At 50.5% G+C, this 15,094-nt stretch overlaps 1 protein-coding gene across 4 annotated transcripts; it reads left to right on the forward strand.

Moving 5' to 3' along the window:
* The first annotated feature begins 14 nt into the window (after positions 1–14).
* Tkfc (triokinase and FMN cyclase) lies at positions 15–13,557 on the forward strand. Of its 4 annotated transcripts, none has more exons than XM_052189874.1 (18): positions 15–87; positions 1,204–1,312; positions 5,078–5,267; positions 6,301–6,411; positions 6,510–6,691; positions 8,338–8,416; positions 8,720–8,809; positions 9,539–9,573; positions 9,650–9,734; positions 9,836–9,925; positions 10,540–10,656; positions 11,015–11,134; positions 11,259–11,396; positions 12,010–12,116; positions 12,217–12,320; positions 12,433–12,466; positions 12,571–12,660; positions 13,009–13,557. In XM_052189874.1, exons 2-18 carry the CDS (start codon positions 1,310–1,312, stop codon positions 13,168–13,170), a joined length of 1,737 nt encoding a protein of 578 aa, XP_052045834.1. In that variant the 5' UTR covers positions 15–87; positions 1,204–1,309; the 3' UTR covers positions 13,171–13,557. The 4 variants fall into 4 exon arrangements, with proteins under 4 accessions (XP_052045834.1, XP_052045840.1, XP_052045848.1 ...); XM_052189880.1 differs by lacking the exon at positions 15–87 and adding an exon at positions 126–288; XM_052189888.1 differs by lacking the exon at positions 15–87 and adding an exon at positions 713–954.
* The last annotated feature ends 1,537 nt before the right edge of the window (positions 13,558–15,094 follow it).

Consider the following 15,094-nt stretch of genomic DNA (forward strand, 5'->3'; position numbering starts at 1 on the left):
GCCAACCAAGCGAGGCCCCGCCCCCTGAGGCCCCGCCTTTTCCTAACCGCCAGAGGTCGCAGTACCCGGATGAGAGCGAGAGTACGGGTACGCAGATAGAACCTCCTCTTTGGTCCAAATACGTCCCAAGAGGCCGCCTGCCGGCTCCCCTGACCCGATCCGCGCCCCTCCTTCCTCAGACTCGGCCTCCTTCCCTCCTCCATAGCTCCAGGCATCCTCGGGGTTTTCCCTCTTGAAGAACAGGAAGGGCTGCTGAGGACTGGAGTGGCCATCTGTGCACATCCCAAAGTAGAATCAGCTTTCCTTTGCTTAACTCTGGGAGCTCCTGATCCATCGAATGCCCTCAGCTGCCTTTAGGACAATCATTCTAGCCTCACACATCACCTGAGGGTCTGATTGCTCCCCTCTTAATTTCTCCAAATATGGAAGGGCTAGCTACTACTAGTGCCCCTACAACGCTGGAATTTTACAGAAAGAGCCTGTTAACACCCAGGTGGCGAGTGCAGTCGGCCTTGCAGATCCAGGCCCCAAGCTTTATCAGACAGCCTCCATGCCACCAACCCCAGAGGGGGAAAGGGGCAGCAGAAGTTGCAGCCTGAAGCAACTCATGAATGCCAGAGGAGAGCTAACTCCCAATTTTACAAATGAGGCTGAGGTCTAAGGGGGTCAGTTTAACTAAAAGTTTCCCTGGTAAGCTGAGGCAGAGGTCGGTGGAGCTGGGTCTAAACCAGGTCTGAAGAATGATTTATACCTTCCCTGCTGGGACTCTGCTTAACTCTGGAGAACTGGTTGACTAATGGGAACGTTAGGCTTTGTAGCAAGACTAGACATTGGGCTCAAGTCCTGACTCTTACCAACACAATCTTAGACAACCCACTAGAGCTTTCAGTCTGTTTTCCAGAAGCCAAGCAGGATCACAGGGCTGACTCATTACTAGTGTGGCCAGCCAGAAAGGTAAAGATCTTTGTCCATTTTCTCCTTCCCAGCTTTAAGCTGGACGTGATTCCAGACACTGCCTTCTGGCCAAGTGTGGGTGTGAACTTTGGTCAGCCCCACGCTCCTCTCCATTCCTGGCCCACGAACTAGAGTTTGGACTTGGATCAAAGTCTGAGGCAGCTCCCTAATTCTTAAGGCACAGGAGGCATGACATTGCCAGTCGGTCGCCTGTATCCTCAGCAGCTCAAGTCCTTTCCACCCCCGCAGGTGCTGCTGCCGCCTCCACTTGAGACCAGGTCGCAGTCAGGACTGTCCACCCGGCGGCCTCTCGGAGCAGAAGTGTGAACTCAGCTTGTTCCAGAGCTTTCCCACCATGGTGAGTCCTGTGGGGACCACAATAGAGGGAGGATCCACCATGGGGATCCTCCACTCTGAACCCCCGGAATCTCTCTATTCCCCATCTGCTGACTCCTGGGGTTCAGAAGACAAGAGTTTCATTTTGTGTCTCCAGGCTTGACCCCTGTTCCCTTTCCTGTAGGTGGGGCACTGGGCCAGGCCTGGTCTGAGGTTGACCTGAGGCACTCTGAAACCCCCTATGGCTAGGATCTCAGACGTGCATTTAGATCACAACAAGTCACTTGCTGGGTAATAAGTCACTTTGCTAGTCAAGGAGGAAACCGGGAAGAATGATCTGACGCTTGCTCCTTGGCCTAGGGAGGCGTGGGCTGCTCCCAGAGCAGGGAGCTGCAGTGTGGGAGGCCCTCCGTGTTCCGGCCTTTGCTTTAAAACTGATCTCGGACAGATCTGGGCTCCATTTCAGCCTCTCCCCCACCACTGTGTTACTACTACACCCAAGACTTGACTTCTCTGAGCCTCTCCCCTCCCCACCCCCACCTGCAGTATGGCAGACTTAAGACCTGCTAGCATGTGGCCAGGCGGTGTTGATCAGACTAGAATCCTAGCAGCCTCACATAGTACCTCCCCTTTCTTGCCTTTCCTTCCCCTTGTGTTACAGGGAAACAGGCATGGCTCTGGTGCAGGAATGGTTGGGAATCTCTTGCAGGGAGGCTAGGCTTGGAATCGACACCAACACCACGCAGGGATCCTGCTTTCCCCACCCCGTGCCTGTGGCTTCAGCCACTTGGGAGAACAGCACGTGGCTGGGATGAACCTGGCGGGTCTAGGCACTGGCTGGCTCCGTGTAACTTTGTGCACAGTCATTTGTTGTGCTTCAGTTTTCTGTTGTTTGTACTAATCTTACCTCCAAAGGGTTACTGGGAAAATTAAATTAGACAAGTTCGTAAGTACTTAGAAATGGGTCTGGCTCTTAGTGCTTAAGAAATAGAGCTCATCTTATCCTGCTTGTTGTCCGTTGACCAGGGCTACCCTCGTCCTTAAGCAGGTGTTATGGCCTTGGCCCTTGATAAATGAAGGAATGCCCGGTAGGAAGACAACAGCGCTTCATTTTGCATAAAGGCTCAGAAAAGAGGCAGGAAGTGTGTATTTTGCAGAGACCTGGGTCAGCTGCGACCACTAGGTGGCGCCATCAATCTCCTCTGGATCCACTTTGAGGTTCACTCTTCCTGCCTCCTGAGGACAAAGGCGGCCAGCTGCATCCCAGTCCTTGACAGTTATTTAGCTAGAAGCTCCAGCTTTTCAAAGCCTGTTCACAAAAGGGATCGTGTAGCACCTTGTTAGTGAGCTTTTCCTGTAACACTGGTATAAGCTCTAGTAAATCACTGTTTGCCAGAGGAAGAATTAAGCCCAAAACAGATGTTTGTTCCCTGAGTTCTCCCAGCTGACGACAGGCAGGCATGGTGTTTGATACCAAGTCCCACTGACTCTAGAGCCCAGGCTCGCAACTACCCTGGTCCCACATAGCTCCCCTCTTACCACACCCTGTAAAGACTTAGCTGAACCCAGAGGTATTCTCCAGGGTTCTTAGGCCAGCCTTCGCACACCCTCTCTTCTAAGTAGGCCCGTAACTCCCAGTAACTGCGCTGACATTCTGAAGAGAAATCTCACCCCTTCCTGTTAACTATCAGACTGCTGAAACAATGCCTGCAAGAAACTGGAATTTTCCCAGGGGAGGTAAAGACAGAAGAGGAGCCCTACACTAGCCAGGACAAACAGCCAGGAAGAGATTTCCCATGTTTTTGACAACGGTTCAGCCGCCTGCAAGGGGGATGAGTCAGTGGCGGACCAGGCCGACTGACGAGGCTTTTGATTTGTTTCAGTGCCTTTTTTTTTTTTTTTTTTTTTTTTTGGTGTTTTCGAGACAAAGTTTCTGTATAGCCCTGGCTATCCTGGAACTCACTCTGTAGACCAGGCTGGCCTCAAACTCAGAATCCGCCTTCCTCTGCCTCCCAAGTACTGGGATTAAAGGCCTGTGCCACCAATACCCAGTTTCAGTGGAATTTTTTAAAATATTTCTTTGTTTGTTTTGTTTTGTTTCTATCTCCTGAGTTCTGGAATTAAAGGAATACACCACCACAACCTGGCTTGTTCCAATTTTTTTTGTTTATTTTTGGTTGTTGTTTTTTTTTTTTTTTTTCTGAGACAGGGTTTCTCTGTATAGCCCTGACTGTCCTGGAACTCACTCTGTAGACCAGGTGGACCTCGAACTAGAAATCTACTTGCCTCTGCCTCCCAAGTTCTTATGTTCAGTTTGAGACAGATGGGTCTCCTATAGCTCAGGGGCCTCCAACTCTCTGTGTAGCTGATGCTAACCTTGAACTCCCCACCCTCCATCTCCTAAAGCCCTCGCTACCACACCCAGCTACCACACCCAGCTAGAACTACTAGACTGTACATACCTCGCTCTCTCTATTTAAACCTAAATCTCATATCAGTGCCCTAAGACAGACTTGGACATGGGGAGTACTCCTGGACCTCTTCATTTGTTCCTCTTCCCAATGAGAACATATTGATGACTTAATAAATAATAAACAATTTGATAAATTATTATAAAACATAAATTATAAGTAAATTGATAAATCTTTTCTCTGCTTTTTACTGTTGTTTCTGTAATTGGCCTGTTGAAGACATGCATCTGAAGAATAGTTTATTAAACTCCTAGAACTGAGCCTTTGAACCTAACAATTCCTTTGGGGGGGTGTTGGGTTTTTTGTTTTTTTGTTTTTTTGTTTTTTTTTGTTTTGGATTTGGTTTTTTTGAGACAGGGTTTCTCTGTGTAGCCCTGGCTGTCCTGGAACTCACTCTGTAGACCAGGCTGGCCTCGAACTCAGAAATCCGCCTGTCTCTGCCTCCCAAGTGCTGGGATTAAAGGCGTGCGCCACCTCCACCCGGCTTAAAATTCCTTTTAACAAGATTCTTTCTGTGGCTTGTGAGGCCCCTGCCTACCTCTTCTTGCCAGGCTCGTTGCTTGCGACACTGTCCCTGATGCTTCTGGGAGCCTCTATTCTATTCTATACCCCATATCTCGCCTTCTGCTTCCTTCCGCTCAGAACACCTCCCACCCCGTCCCAATGCCTACACTGTTATCTCTTGTTCTTCATAAGAACTTCCCAGGGCCCTCAGGAGACTGGGGTCCTTTTCTTCTGTGCTGCCGTGCACATGTATGTCCCTCTCACATAGCATGTAAGAATAGTTTCTGTGTTCCCATGGAGGGCAGGAACGCAGGGCCTAGCACTGGGCCGTGCCACCCTGCATGAGCTATCTAGCTGTAGCCCATGAAAACTAGTCGTGGTACCAAATGGGTGTGTGTGGGGCCTCCTCAGACTGTGCACCATCATAGAAGCCTCAACCTAAAACCTACCTCCTCTAACAGAGACCAGACGGGGCCCCAATTTCATTTTTTTTTTCCTAGTGAGGACACCAACTCCCCCATTTGCTTTACAATGAAGCTGTTTTTCAGGACATAGAAATCACGATATAAAGGCCTATTAGTTAAATAAACACTGAATAAAAAGTTGAAAGTTGAGACTTCACGGTCACCTGCACCTGGTAATGACACAACTCAAGGCACCACTGTATCCTTAGAATCCCTAGGTGGCTTCTGTAATTCCTTTCCTTGGCATGAACTTCCTGGGGAAATTTGGCACAGTAATGTTGCTGGGCAGGCAGAATGGGGTCCCTGCTGACCACACTCTAAACCTCGCTTCTTGTTCTTCCTCCACAGATTTCCAAGAAGATGGTGAATTCTGTGGAAGGGTGTGCTGATGATGCCCTGGCTGGGTTAGTGGCCTCGAACCCTGACCTGCAGCTCCTGCAAGGGCACCGTGTGGCCCTGCGTTCTGACCTGGACAGCCTCAAGGGCCGAGTAGCACTTCTGTCAGGTGGAGGCTCAGGCCATGAGCCTGCCCATGCCGGTGAGTATTTTGTGTTAATTGTAAGGGGTGCCGGCCGGAGCAGAGAAGGGATCCTGGGAGGTCCTCAGTGCTAGTGTGAGGTACCAGACAATCAATGCTGGGGCCTGAGTTAGGAATGGGCCCAGGCTCCACCTCTCACTGCCTCCAGCTACTCCATGCCCAGTCTCAGCCTGTCACTGCACCTTGATTCTTACAGGTCTAGAAATGCAGGGTTGAGCCAGATAACCCCCTGAGGCTTTCCCAGCCTCTAGAGTTCGTAATTTCAAAAGTCTTCCTGGCCTGTTTTTTCCAGTTCAGCTGACCCAACACCTCCTTGAAACTTTCTGGATCCTGCAAGCACAAATTAGGACCCTTCTGCAACCCTATCATGCCTTTTCCCACAGCTGGATCATCCTAGCAGGTTTCCTGTTTTAGGCCAGGGATATGATCCTCATTAGGAGTTCCTACAGCAGACCTCGGACTTTATGTCAGTTTACTTTTCCTGTCCACCCTCAGTATCCTGTTTATTCCTTCACCGCATTCTAGTGAGCCCACGGTATATTTGACCCTGTATAGAGCACACACATAAATCAGGCAAGAACCTCCCCTATGGAACTTTTATGTCCCACTCTGGGAAACAGATGTGAATAAGAGCAGTTCAGAGAGCCTTCAGGTTATAACAGACACTAGAATCAACAGTGAGGAGCAGGAGAGACGACTCAGTACTTAAAAGTACTTGTTCTTGCAGAAGACCTGGGTTCAGTTCCCAGCACCTACATAGCAGCTCACAACCATCTGTAACTCCAGTTTCAGGGGAACCACTGCCCTCTCTGACCTCCACAGGCACTAAGTACCATGGCACACATACACACACACACACACACACACACACACACTTGCAAAACACTCAAGTAAAATAAAACAAATCTTTTCTCAAAAGCTTTATGTAAAAGAAGAACAGGAGGAAGAACATAAAATGGTGGGAGTAGATGTGGGAAGTCCCAGGGACAACAGACCTAGATTCTTCCCAGCGTCTTTATTTCTCTTTGTCCAGGTTTTATCGGGAAAGGAATGCTGACTGGTGTCATCGCGGGGTCTGTGTTTGCCTCTCCTCCTGTGGGCAGCATCCTGGCAGCCATTAGAGCTGTGGCCCAGGCAGGCACAGGTTAGGCTTGTGTGTAGGAGAGAATGCTGTGGGTGGGCCCTGTGGGGTGGGTCAGGGCCAGGCTCGCTGATACCCCGCCCCCGCTCCCGCTCCTGCAGCTGGCACCCTCCTCATTGTGAAGAACTACACTGGGGATCGGCTCAACTTTGGACTCGCCATGGAGCAGGCGAAGGCCGAGGCCATCTCTGTGGAGATGGTGGTAGTTGAGGATGACAGCGCCTTCACTGTCCTGAAGAAGGCAGGCCGGCGTGGCCTGTGCGGCACAGTGCTTATCCACAAGGTTAGCCTTCCCACCCTGGCTGAGACACTGAGTCACCAGCCATTTCTTTGCCCTAACCCACCAAGTCTCCACCATTCCTACAGCCATTAGCCCCAGAATGCAGGCATCCTCCTAAACCAGTTCCCTTCCCTTCCCTTCATATGGGATATGTAGTAACTTGCCCCTTCTAGCACTTCTTCCAGTGCAGGACAGGTCCTCATATCCTGCCCTAACTGCCTTCACGTTGGGTCACAACTGCACTTACTTTCCTCTCCCTAGAGCACCGCATTTGCTTCCTGCACTCCTGCCTTGCCAGTCAGGTGTCCACACTAACCCCAGAGGTATCTTTATAAAATACAGGAGGCTGAGACTAGAGGGTTTTGAATTTGAAACTAGCTTGGGCAGCATAGTGAGACCATGTCAAAACAACAAAAACGCTCTATCTGCCCAGTTCTCACCTCCCTGAGAATGCCTCGGGTTCCCATAGCTCAAGCCCCGTGGTTGGGATGCCCACTACACTCTTTTTATTTATTTGTGGGCTGGGGAAGTGGTCCAGCACTTACGATCACTGATCACTGGCTGCTCTTGCAGATAACCTGGGGTCAGTTCCTATCACCTATATGGTAGGTCACCATTGTCTGTAACTCCGAGGGAGGCCAGGAAAAGGTACAGGCTCCCCTGGAACTGGAGTTAGAGACAGTCGTGAGCTGCCGTGTGGGGGCTGGGAACCGAACCTGGGTCCTGTACAAGAGCAGCCAGTGCTCTTACCTGCCGAGCCACCTCTCCAGCCACTCCACCACCACACTCTGTCCACCTCACTGACTCCTGGCTTCACTGCATAGTTCCTTTCCTTCTCTTAATGCTCTGTAAACATCAGCTCCCTCCTGGACCTGTTGGGCTGCATGTATGTCATATCTGTGCCCTGCACAATCCTTTCTTTGGCCAGCCTTCTGTGGCCTGGCTCACCCTGACATTCTGTCGAGGTTGATAGTACTCCACGTGCTCTGCCTGGGCCTCGGCACCCTGAGCTGCTCCTGTTACCTGTGCTACCTTGCAGTAATTTTCAGTTTGTGTCTTTGCTTCTCTTCCTCAGACTGAGTTCTTTGGAAGCAGGACCGTAATTCAGTCATCCTTTTTCCTTTCCAGCTCAGGAGATTCTTGGGGGAATGGAATAACAGGTTAAATAAAAGAATGGAATAAGAGTAAACTGAGCTATGGGCGAAAGCTCCCCAAATCAGGAAAATGACCAGAAATGGGCTCTGCGACACTGAACAAATAGTCCCTTCTCTAGACCCATTCTCCTTCTAAAAGTCCATTCCAGCTCTACTAGACTAGAGGGAAGGAGAAAAGGGAGGGGTGGAAGGGGAGAGAACAAATGAAAGTGTGTGGGGGGGGAGCGTTTATCGGAAATGGGTTTAATGCATGCTAGGCAAGCCTTCTGCCATGGAGCCACACACCCATTCCCAAACAGAAACTCTTGAAGACTCCTCTAAGCAGGTACGTTGTGAATAAGGAGAGAGCATCCTTCTACCTTAAACGTGATGAACCAGGTTTAATGTAGAAATCCTGAGATTCTCCCAACAAGAAAGTTCTTCCCAGCCTCTCTTCTGCCCCCACTGATCCAGTGACTCCTCCATCCACCATCCCCTCTCTCTGGGTGGCTACAGGTGGCAGGTGCTCTGGCTGAGGAAGGTATGGGGCTGGAGGAGATCACAAAGAGGGTGAGCGTGATCGCCAAGACCATGGGTGAGTGCCAGCCCAGGGATGGGAGGATTGTGGCAGCCATGGGGACTCAGAGCAGGCTCCTATCAGCTGTACCTGGAGCCTTTCCAAGGTATTCCCTGGAGGCTAGGGGAAGGTCCTCTGGAGAGACCCTGGCAGCCTTGGGTACCAGAGTTTAGACTCTAATCCAACTCTAATGAAGAGTTGGGCAGCCTGCTTAGAGAAGAGGATGCCCATGGCCAGGGCATCCTTGGCATCGCTGTTGACATCCTGTCACCTGCTGCCAACAACAGAACCACCATCTCTTTCATGCTTCATTTTCCCTAGGTACCCTGGGGGTGAGCTTGTCTTCCTGCAGTGTCCCTGGTGCCACACGCACCTTTGAGCTTGCAGCTGATGAAATGGAGCTAGGCCTGGGTAAGACTGTGGCCACCATGCCCCTGCCATGACTGCTCTTCACCTTGAGTTTTGCCTGCCTCAGAGGTCTCAGAGTTGTATAACTAGTCCTCCCTGCTTTTTTGATGTCCCTCAGGTGGTCTCTGGACTCAGAGGTGTGCACTTGAGGGTTAGCCTAGTCTTTTTCCTGCCTGACTTTATCTAGTTTGCCACCTGTGCCCAGGCTCTGGACGCAGAGAGAGTCATGTTCCTCCTATCTCACTTTTTTTTTTCCGAGACAGAGTTTCTCTGTATAGCCCTGGCTGTCCTGGAGCTCACTCTGTAGACCAGGCTGGCCTCGAACTCAGAAATCCGCCTGCCTCTGCCTCCCAGAGTGCTGGGATTACAGGCGTGCACCACTATCGCCCGGCTCTCCTATCTCACTTTTACCCATATCATTCAATGTTCTCCTGCTCCAACCCCAATGCACAGGCCCCTTTTGGTCCAAAGGACACCTCTCCTGTGACTGACATGTTCCACTTCTTCCCATGTGTTTCTAACACAATAGGTATTAGTGTCCCCCAGCCTCTGTGACGTCTCAGCTGGCTCTTCTGCCACACCATCTGCCGCTGTGCTTCATTACCCTTTTTCTACCCACTGTCCACACCCATTGAACCTAGTCTAGTGCTGAACACTGTGCCATTGATAAAAGCATGGAAAAACAAATTAGCAGGCTGTGAGCCAGCCAGTAATGACCACATCTCTTCACAGGGATCCATGGGGAAGCTGGTGTTCGTCGGATAAAGGTAAATAGACACCCTGCTCAGCCCAGCCCAGCCCCAAGGACTCCCAGAGATGGCTCACCACTGCTTCTTCTGACAGATAGCACCTGTTGATCAGATTGTCACTCTCATGCTTGACCACATGACAAACACCTCCAATATATCCCATGTGTCTGTACCATCAGGTGAGTAGCCTGTTGTTCCCATTCTCCAAGCCTTTCCTGCCCCCTTTCACAGAAGCCACCTTTCAGAAGGGTATCACTGAGGGTGTTCCATCTATCAACAGGCTCTTCAGTGGTGCTGATAGTCAACAATCTGGGTGGCCTGTCTTTCCTGGAACTGGGCATCCTAGCTGAAGCTGCCATACGCTTGCTGGGTGAGCCTGCCCTACAAGAGGACCTTTAGCCCTTTGTTTATCCTTGAAACAGTGTTTCACTATGTAGCCCTGGCTGTCCTGAGCTTACTATATAGACCAGACTGGTGTTAAACTCACAAGCAGCCTCTTAACTTTGTCTCCATGCCCAATTCCCTTAACTCTTTGAACCTGGTTTGAAACTGGGCCTACGAAAAGCAGCTGAGGCAGTGTCCTGTCAGGGCCCAGAATATCAGCTGAATGGTCAGTCATACAAGCTTGAGTTAAATTGTCATTTTTGCCACTAAAAGGTTGGGGTACCAAGTCTGGAAGTAATCATAGCAACACCTGACTTATCAGTAGTATGAGAATTAAATGAGATTAAGTATGGGTAGACACCAACACCTTCTAAGAACTCAGTAAATGACAGCTACAACTCATCAGCCCCCTCAATGGAGATACATCCAAGGAATGTGGTAATGGGCTGTCATTGAGAGATGCCCTAAGGAAACCAGGCCATTTCCCTACTCATCAAAGACTTCAACCTTTCAGGTCCCTGTCTTGATGTTTAGTTTCCTTTTAAGATGCTCAGGGTAGTTCCCTTCCCCGCTCACTGGATTCTTTGCTTGACCTTGCAGAGGGCCGTGGGGTGAAGGTTGAGCGTGCCCTGGTGGGCACCTTCATGTCAGCGCTTGAGATGCGTGGTGTTTCCCTCACTCTGATGCTTGTGGATGAGGCCCTGCTGAAGCTAATAGGTGAGAGCCAGACCCTGGAAGCACTGCTAGAAGGAGTCATCATCCATCCACAGGTTCCATCCTGGAGGCCACCTTAACTGATGGTGACAGTCTGGGCTCTAGACCTATCAGGAGGCCTTCTCTGGCTTTGAGCCTTCAGCTCCCACCCAACTCTGGAAAGTTGGTGTTCGTGTCTTCCTCACATCTGCCCTCCCCATCTCCAGGGCATACCGTCACCTCAGTATATACCTCAGGATATATATCCTGATCAGTTTGGACCCACTTCTTGTAGACAGCTTAGAGAACTGGTCTTCGGGGCCAGGTGGGGAGTCTATGCTCTACTTGATCTTGTCTGAAAAAGTTATGTGGCTGCCTCTAGATGCTGAAACTACTGCAAAAGCCTGGCCTCACGTGGCCAAGGTCTCCGTGACTGGAAGGAAGCGGATTCGGGCAGCTCCCACAGAACCTCCAGAGATCCCTGAAGCCACCGCAGCAGGAGGTACTGGGTCCTGTTGAGGAGGAGAGGCAATCACCCTTGGTGGTCAAGATTTTGCCTTGTGTAGCACCCTTGGCACCCAAACTCGCGCACTGGCGAAGTTTAGCATACTATCCTCACTTTCTAGGTGTAACATCAGAGCAGATTATACGCGTGCTGGATCGGGTATGCACCACCCTCGTCGGTCTGGAGGAGCACCTGAACGCCTTGGATAGGGCTGCTGGTGATGGGGACTGCGGCTCTACCCATAGCCGTGCTGCCAAAGGTCGGCCTCTTTGGAATACTCAGGCTAACATGGCACACTAGCTCTTAGATTTGGACATTCCAGGAAACAATTTCAAGAACATTTAGGAGCTTTCATGGAGTTGCTGCTTTCCTTCACCAAGTGAGACCATTTGCCACACCTTGTTTTCCTGAAACTCCATTCTGCTGCCCTTAACATTCAATTGCCCACACCACCACACCTGTTTGTCCAGCTGTCCAAGAAAGATGTATTCAGCTGGGAAATGGTGGCACACAACTTTAATCCCAGCAGTCAGGAGGCAAAGGCCAGTGGATCTCTGAGTTCAAGGCCAGCCTGGTCTACAGAGTTGAGTTCCATGACAGCCAGGGCTACACAGAGAAACCCTGTCTCGAAAAAAAAATCAGCATCTACCTGAAGCCAAGCAGCACTCCTACCTCATCTCCATGGTTACAAAAGTGAATGAAGCCAGGCAATGGTGGCTCATAAGGACTTTTAGGAAAGAGAGGGAAGCAAACAAGCAGGCAGAAAACATATTCTTAAGGAAATAAGACCAATCAGGAAAACACCAGCAAAGACTAGGGAGAGAAAAGGAAGTGGATAGCACCTCTGAAGGGCCACCTGTCTCTACTTGCAGCCATTCAGGGCTGGCTAAAGGAAAGCCCAACTCTAACCAGCCCTGCCCAGGTACTCTCCAAATTGGCTGTCCTGCTGCTGGAGAGGATGGGAGGCTCATCTGGGGCGGTGAGTAGAAACAGATCCTGAAGGGACAGACTGATGGGAAGGGATGCAGGCCTGGCAGGCTTGGCCAGCTCCGTGTAATCAGCATTTTGGTCCTCCCCAGCTCTATGGCCTGTTCCTGACTGCAGCTGCCCAGCCTCTCAAGGCCAAGACTGACCTCCCAACCTGGTCTGCTGCCATGGATGCCGGCCTAGAGGCCATGCAGAAGTGAGCCAGCACCCCATGTCTTAACGCCAGGGGTGTGCTGGGGAGGTGACAGACAGTTCTGCTCCCTAGGCCCTGTCCTTACCTAAAGTAACCATCTTGCTCATTCTGTCAGGTATGGAAAGGCTGCACCAGGAGACAGGACAATGGTAAGTACTCAGGGTGTTGCGCTTTCCCCTTTTAAGCCCACAAGCCCTAAAGCTGCCCCCTCAATGTCAGGGCTTCTTGACTCACTTTCTCTGAACTGGTCCAGCTGGATTCCCTGTGGGCAGCAGCACAGGAGCTCCATGCCTGGAAGAGCCCAGGGGCCAGTCTCCTCCCAGTCCTGACTCAAGCAGTCAAGGTGAGTGACACTCAGCTGGACAATCAAGGAGCCACCAAGCTCCAATCTCTAGGTGGTCTTAAGCAAGTTGATGGTCTCTTTTCACTGTCATTTCTACCTTTATAAAGTGGGGGTGAGTGCCTATCTCAGAAACTACTTATGTTGCTAGGAAGATAAATTGAGCCTAGCCTAGTACTTGGCTGAGGCGCAGCAAATATGGGATCCTTTCCTTGCTAGAAGCAGACAAGAGGTGACCTTTCCACTTGGTGGTACAGATTGCTGGCAGAATGGGACAAAGGATCTAGGCTTAGACTTCAGGGCCCAGGGGCCTAGTATCATGTTCTGGAGCCAAAGTCCACTGTTCCTCAGAGTGCTGAAGCTGCAGCCGAGGCCACCAAGAGCATGGAAGCGGGTGCTGGGAGAGCTAGTTACATCAGCTCTGCACGACTAGATCAGCCAGACCCTGGAGCGGTCGCAGCTGCTGCCATCTTCCGCGCCATCCTGGAGGTCTTGCAGACGCAGGGAGCATGACTGCTTTTCTCCTCCTCTGCTCCTGTATGTGACTTCCTCTTGCCTTCAGATGGTCGCCTCCCCCTCCCCCTAACACCCATTCTCTGCATGGAGCAGGACATCCATACCTCCAGAGCTGTTCCATGAAGATAGGATCTGGTCGGGTGGGCCACATGCCTGGGCAGCACCCATCTTTCCTCCTCAGGAAGAGGAGTCCCTCAGATCTTGTCCGCCCCACCCTAACCAGCTCTGGATGTAATGATTTGGCTTTTCCTGAGTACAACACAGCTCTAACGGGGCATACCCATTTGGTTTCAAGATTCCAGGCCCCTTCCTCTGGAAGGCCTCCTATACCCAGTCAGTGTATGACAGAAAGCTAATAAAATCCATTGAAGCCATAGGACTTTACCCCTGGTTACAGTGACCATGACCCATCTCTTGCAGGCAGTTCATCACCGGTGCGCCATACAAGTTCTGCTCAGCTGGGTTGCTTCCCTAGGGGCTGCTTCCCTGGCTGCCCTTTCCTTCCCTAGCACACAGCTCACCAGTGTATAGCAGAGTGGCAAAGAGGCCTTTCTCTGCACCAGGTCAACAACTGATTTTCAGAAATCACATGGGCATCAAGTTCCCAGACGACACAGACTTACTATGTTTCGAGGCTCTGGTGTAGCTCAGAAGCTGTGGTCATGTCAGGGCCAAGGTCTCTCTAGAGCAATTATTGCCTACGCCCTGACCAGCTAAAAGACAGGTGACTGGAGCCTGGTGGGACACCATACATACAGCTCACACCGGGCATGAGATCTCAGTGTAGGGGTGTGATGCAAGGCACATCTTAAAACATCACTGGTTCTGTCTTAAGCTAGCTATGGGAACTCGTGGCCATATCTGGCCAGTAAAGATCTGTAAAACTGAATGATACCCATCTCAAGACACCAAGGCAGCTCACTGGTTAGTAGCCTGAAGGCCTAACAACTTGGGATTTGATCATCTGATCCCATTAGGTGCCAGGAGGTAAAGTTGCCTTCTGGCCTCCACATATGCTGTGGCATGAATGTGCCTATACACACAAAATAAGATTTTGGTTTTCAGAATGGTAAACATCTTCGGGGCTGGAGAGATGGCTTAGTGGTTAAGAGCACTGGCTGCTCTTCCAGAGGTCCTAAGATCAATTCCCAGCAACCACATGTTGGCTCACAACCATCTGTAATGGGATCTCATGCCCTCTTCTGGTGTGTCTGAAGACAGTGACAATGTACTCATACATAAAATAAATCTAAAAAAAAAAAAAAAAGCCAAAAAGCCACGTGGTGGTGGCGCATGCCTGTAATCCCAGCACTCTGGGAGGCAGAGGCAGGTGGATTTCTGAGTTCGAGGCCAGCCTGGTCTACAGAGTTAGTTCCAGGACAGCCAGGGCTACACAGAGAAACCCTGTCTCGAAAAAAACCAAATCCAAAAAAAAAAAAAAAAAAAAAAAAAAAAAGGAAAAAAGACCAGAATGGTAAACATCTCAGAGATATAAAAACTAAGCTGCAGAGATGATTCCTGTAGTGCTGTCACCAGAACAGGTGAAACATTGGTGTCAGGCACACTCACTCCCACTGTGTGACCATCTCTAATTGGTCATGCTAAGAAAGGGACCCCATCATCTGTGTTACTCATATTAGGCACTGGGATTCCTTGGCCTCTGGGCCTAGAGTCTCCTCCTAATCTGCTCCATTAAAAGAAAAAAAAAAAAATCCCTGGCTTCAAAACTGGGTGTCAGTGTATGCAGATAATGTGCCCAGCAAAGGAAATGACTGGTGTCGAACACTAACCTGTGGATCCCAACTCTGTCACCCAGCAGAGTGACATCAGGTAACGCTACTTGCCTCTGCCTGCCTGCCCCACTCTACTCCTTTTGGAGTCTTGTTTTCCAGACTTTAAGGCAGAGAACACTCCTTTCCTA

This window comes from Apodemus sylvaticus, chromosome 1, assembly GCF_947179515.1.
Source record: "Apodemus sylvaticus chromosome 1, mApoSyl1.1, whole genome shotgun sequence".
Classification (NCBI taxonomy): Eukaryota; Metazoa; Chordata; class Mammalia; order Rodentia; family Muridae; genus Apodemus; species Apodemus sylvaticus.

What these genes read in the sequence shown, in the direction of transcription:
- Tkfc (XM_052189874.1), top strand. An exon ending in TGAAGCCACCGCAGCAGGAG is followed by an intron (nt 11,135 to 11,258) that starts GTACTGGGTCCT and finishes CTCACTTTCTAG; the next exon opens with GTGTAACATCAGAGCAGATT. An exon ending in TGGGAGGCTCATCTGGGGCG is followed by an intron (nt 12,117 to 12,216) that starts GTGAGTAGAAAC and finishes GGTCCTCCCCAG; the next exon opens with CTCTATGGCCTGTTCCTGAC.